The sequence below is a fragment of the Mus pahari genome, chromosome 3 (assembly GCF_900095145.1).
Source record: "Mus pahari chromosome 3, PAHARI_EIJ_v1.1, whole genome shotgun sequence".
NCBI classification, from domain to species: Eukaryota; Metazoa; Chordata; class Mammalia; order Rodentia; family Muridae; genus Mus; species Mus pahari.
Genome location: NC_034592.1, coordinates 134,779,679 through 134,785,127, shown reverse-complemented (window position 1 = coordinate 134,785,127; position 5,449 = coordinate 134,779,679). Strand labels below are relative to the sequence as shown.

The following is a 5,449-nucleotide window of genomic DNA, read 5'->3' as shown; positions in this document are numbered from 1 at the left end:
TATGTGTGTGTGTTTGTGTGTGTGTGTGTGTGTGTGTGTGGTGTGGTGTGTCTATGTGTGTGTCTGTGTGTGGTGTGTCTGTGTGTGCGGGGTATGTGTGTGGTGTGTATGTGTGTGTGTGTGTGTGTGTGGTGTGTCTGTGTGTGCGGTGTATGTGTGTGTGGTGTGTCTGTGTGTGTGTGTGTGTGTCTGTCTGTCTGTCTGTCTGTCTGTCTCAGTGAGTTTTATTAGGGTTGCTTTCAGAAGCGTGGGCAACTTATCAGTGGCTCCACCACTGAACAAAGCACCTCTTTTCCCCAGTCATCCTCAGCTACATAAAGGTCCTCAGGAAGGGGTGAGGCCTCTTGAACCCCTTTTCCTTCCACAACAGGATGCTGACAGACCCAATCTTGTGCAGGTCGTCACAGGTGCTGTAACCTTGGGAAATTATCTGCTGCTAAATAAATTATCTCTAATTTGCATAAAGTTGATAAAATTATTAAGGTAGATAACAAAGAAAGAAAAGTTTTTTGTTTTTTGTTTGTTTGGTTTGTTTGTTTGTTTGTTTGTTTGTTTGTTTTGAGACAGGGTTTCTCTGTGTAGCCCTGGCTGTTCTAGAACTCACTCTGTAGACCAGGCTGGCCTCAAACTCAGAAATCCACCTGCCTCTCCCTCCCAAGTGCTGGGATTAAAGGCGTGCACCACCACCACCCAGCAAGAAAAGATTACTTAGTTGAGGAAAAACAGTAAGACATTGGGGTGTACCATTCAGCAGATGAATTCCTAAGAACAGTGGGAAGCTAGCTAGAGATGATAACATATGGGTTATGTTAATACGATGAAGTTGGAGCTACACTAACAAATAAGGTCTCTGATGTACAGGGTGTCCAAAGAGGCTAGCCGTGAGAAAATGCTATGTCCCAGGAAGCATAGGTCTAGTGACTAACAGAGGTCAAAGGTGGCAGGCTTCAGAAAAGACGACAGTCCTGAACACCCTATTCACTCTGTTTTAGAATTCTTTCTTGGTTTATTCCACTCAACATAAGCCCCCATTCCACTTCTCTCTTGCAAATGTTCATTCCATTCTTCTCTGTCACCAGACAAAGGAGAGTACTACATGTTGTCTTATTCAAAAGAAAATAAATAGTCCACTTAAATATATACCAGTGACTACACAGGCTGGACAAAGGAAGGCTTGCTTTGATCAGCACACATTGTACACATACGCTAAAATCTCCCACAGAACTCACTAATGTAGCATATGTTAAAATAATAATCATGATTCTTTCTTGGACTAGTTTTACTGACATTGGTATTTTAATAGGAATTACAAACGGGGATGGGAGGCTCTGCTAGTGTGGAAGATTCAAGACTAGAGATCAAAAATGCTGTCTTAGGGCTGGAGATGTAGTTTAGTGAGAGAGTGACTGCCACAAAGTCCTGCATTCAAAGCCGAGGACCACCAAACAGAAGGGAAGGGAGGGGGAGGAAGGGACGGAGGAGGGAGGAAGGGAGGGGGAGGGAGGGAAGGAGGGAGAGAGGGAAGGAGGGAAAAGGATGGAAAGAAGGAAGGAAGGGAGGAAGGAAGGAAGGAAGGAAGGAAGGAAGGAAGGAAGGAGAGAAGGAAGGGAGGGAGGGAAGATGGAAGGAGGAGGGGAGGAGGAAAGAGAGGTGGGGAAGAGACAGAGAGAGGAAGAGAGGGAGGAGAAGGAAGGAAGGAAAGAAGAGAGGGAAGGAGGGAAGGATGGAGATGCCATTCTGAAACCAAGATGCACACCCATGCTCTTGTGCCGGGAGCCAGAAGACAAACTCGGGTGTCTTCCTGCAGTTACCATTCACCTTGTTTTTGTTGTTTTCTGTTATTCTTGAGACAAAGTTTCACTGTGTCCCTGGTTGGCCTGGAACTTTCTATGTAGACCAGGCTGGCCTCAGACTCACAGAGATCCACTTGCCTCTGCCTCCGGAATGCTAGAATTAAAGGGCTACACAGAGAATCACTATCTCAAAGAGAGGGAAGAGAGAGAGAGAGAGAGAGAGAGAGAGAGAGAGAGAGAGAGAGAGAGAGAGAGAGAGAGAGAGAGAGAGAGAGAGAGAGAGAGAGAGAGAGAGAGAGAGAGACACTTTACCAACTGAGTTATCTCTCCATCCCATTCTTGAATATTTGTAAATTTGAAACAAGGTTTCACTGTGTAGCCCTGGTTAGCCTGGAACTCTCTATGAAGTCTAGACTGGCCTCAAACTCACAAAGCTCTGCCTGTCTGTGCCTCCCAAGTGTTGAGATTAAAGGCGTGTGATTAAGGTTACTCAAGAAGAGGAGATAAACAAGAGATTTATTATAGGCTCCAGGTCTTCTCTGAGGCACCACCATCGTCAAACACTGTCCCCAAAGGCTGACAAACACCTTTCACTCGAATCCCCTCCCACCAGCAGTCTGAAGATCACCTCTAATGATTAACCCTGGTCCAGTGTTTTCTCTCTCCCCTCCCCATGCAGAATTTGCGTCCATGAAAAGATGCTTAATGGGCTTTGGGAAATGCAAAGACCGCTGCCTCGCTGAGGAAACCCAGATGCAGAACTGCAAAGCCAAAAAGTGCTGCGTTGGCCCCAAAGTGACAGAACTGATTAAAAGCTACCTGCGACAAGAAATACCACACATACCGGATGAGGACGTGGTGGAGATGATGAAGATGGAAAAGAATTCCACAGAGGAAATGCAAGGAAAACAAGCCTTAATGGCAGTCTTCCAAAGCCGAGCTGCCAAGTACCTTTTGTCCAATACCAACTCTGCTATGGGCCCAAATGCCTTCCCTGTGAAGTCTGTCACCACCAGGATCAGGAGACGTCACATGGGCGTTACTGCTTCCACCGAGACGCACATCAAACAAAGCAGGGATTCTGCCAATGCTGCCCCTCAGCCCCGACCTGGACCACCTTAGACATGCCCAGGAACCCCATGGCAGTAGGGAGAGCAGATTAGTGGGTAGCAGGTCTTTCTCCTGGGGCATCAGGCTCCTCTCTGCCTCCACAGGCATTAAAATAAGACATAACTGTTCTGTAACCAGAAATCTAATAAATAGCATTGACACTTCCAGTCTGTGTCATGTTGTCATTCTTCCTGGCGTCCCCCAGAGGACTGAGCTACAGAGGGATTGATTTTAAGTTTAGATGCCAGGAGAGAGCAAGCCCAGGTTCCACAGGTGCTGAGCATCAGGCCTCCTCCGTGCAATGCTCATTTGATGAACTTTTCCTGTGACAATGGCTAAGACATACTTTTCCTTATTGTAGATCTGGGGGAAAGGCCCTATGCAAACCAGAACACATAGAAAACAGAAGCTGGTGAAGTCCACTTGCATGACACTTTCCTTAGTGTGACATCAGAAACAATATTACCAGCATGCAAGTTATTCTGACATTTTTCATCTGGGTGACCTTGAACCATTTATCCATATGCTACCATCAATTTACTCATTCACTACTAGAGATACCAACGTTTTGGTACATGCTAGAATTTAGCAATCTCAGACCACACCTCATTTCTTGTTCCACATGACAATGGCATGGCCCTCGGTCCCAGTCTTTGGAAAGCTTTTTCTATAGGGTCATGGACATATAGACACCCGCCTGTGTTTCATCTGTGCGACTTGATAAGTTTGGCACACACAAACACCAAGGACGTCATTATCAGAGGTAGGGGCTCTGCTACCCATTGCTTCTACCAAAAGCTGGAAAAGTCAGAAGACAGAAATTGATGGATGACCTTGTGCCAGTTTGTTGGTTCAAGAAATACCTAACAAAAGCCACTTGGGGGAGAACGAGGATGGGACTCCTAGCTTGAGTTAAAGCCCACAATCGCAAGAAAGTCAAGGCAGGAGCCTGAAGCAGAGACCCTATCCTAGTTAAGGAAGGAGAAATGCATGCATGCATGCCTGCGCTTGCGCTCAGTGGCTCTACTCTTGCATTCTGCAGGTCCCTAACCCAGGGAACAGCGCTGCCCACTTTTTTGCGGTGAGCCTTCCCACATTAATTAACATAATAAGACAATCTCCCGTAGACAGGTTCACAGGCCAACCTGATCTAGACAATTTCCCGTGGAAACAGCTTTCTGAGGTGATGTTAGATTGTGTCAAGTGGGCTGTCCGAAGTGACCATCACGGTGGAGAGCAGCAAATCTATTCAAGGCTGGAGCTTGTGGTTAATGGACACGCCTTTCAGAATCCCGACATTTGAAAGGGGAAAACCTCAGAGGGCTTTCGGTTTATTTACTCTTTTAGAATTTTGTACAATATATTTTTTTCATATTCTCTCCCATCCTCCAACTCTCCCCAGCTTTCTTTTCTCTTCTTTCCTACTTCTTTTTTTAAGACGGTAATGCATGTATTTATATGTACCCATATATACACAATGTATAAATGAAGACCTTACATATGAATTCTCTCGACAGAAATAAATTATAAGCAATACAATAAAAATTAAGCTTAATTTAACATAGTGGTTTGTTTCTTTAAATAACTAAAACAGATTTATACTTCAACAAATTTTGGTCATTTGAACACAAACTATTCTGATTGGTGCATATTTTTTATATATATATATACAGCAATTCAACATACCCTAGGGGCTGGAGAGATGGTTCAGTGGTTAAGAGCACTGATTGCTCTTCCAGAGGTCCTGAGATCAATTCCCAGCAACCACATGGTGGCTCATAACCATCTGTAATGGGATCTGATGCCCTCTTCTGGTGTGTCTGAAGACAGCTACGGTGTACTTATATACAATAGATAAATAAATAAATAAATAAATAAATAAATAAATAAATAATCTTTAAAAAAATTTCAACACACCCTGAGTTTCACTTCCCAATTGATGATTAAATGCTTATTGAAGAGCCTTGCATTTTGGTGTCTAGTTCTCTGAAATCACTCTGAACAATTCAGTGCTGTCGTGGTCAAAGGATCTGTGTCTACTTTGATTTGGTCCACGTGACTCTGGTGAGATAACTATTTGCTCCAACACAGATAGCCAACGATGACGTGAGATCAGGATGTGCAATGCTCTGCCCGGAAGTCGCCAGCTCGCTCCATAGCTTCTGAAATGTGCAGGCAGACACCGAAGAGACTTCAGCTGCTACAATGTCACAACTACTCTGCCTCAAGGTGGCAGCTGCCATGTCCAACCCAGACAACACCACCAGGTATGGTTCTTGAAGGGAAGAAAAAAAAAATAAAAGCCTGACTCCCTCTATGGCCCCACAAACCAGCAAGTAACAGACATGTCAGTAGGCATCTTTGTCGGACTGAAGGAGGTAAAGAAGCCTAAAGTCTACACAGTTGCACACAGAACTGAGAAAAATGCTGTAAGCTAGTCAAGCCCCACGGCCAGCAGAGAGTAGCACGGAGAGCTTGTAGCTGAGACAACCCTCGTTTAAGTGTGAGGCTCACTCATGACAGGGCTGGGGTGCAGCTCAGAGGTA

At 45.0% G+C, this 5,449-nt stretch overlaps 1 protein-coding gene across 1 annotated transcript in view; it reads left to right on the top strand.

Moving 5' to 3' along the window:
* Defb129 (defensin beta 129) overlaps nt 1-3,010 on the top strand; it is a 4,945-nt gene extending 1,935 nt beyond the window's left edge. Inside the window, exon 2 of the mRNA XM_021195135.1 lies at nt 2,473-3,010. Within this exon, the coding sequence (XP_021050794.1) occupies nt 2,473-2,915 (443 nt within the window). The 3' untranslated portion in view covers nt 2,916-3,010. The remainder of the gene's footprint in view (nt 1-2,472) is intronic.
* The last annotated feature ends 2,439 nt before the right edge of the window (nt 3,011-5,449 follow it).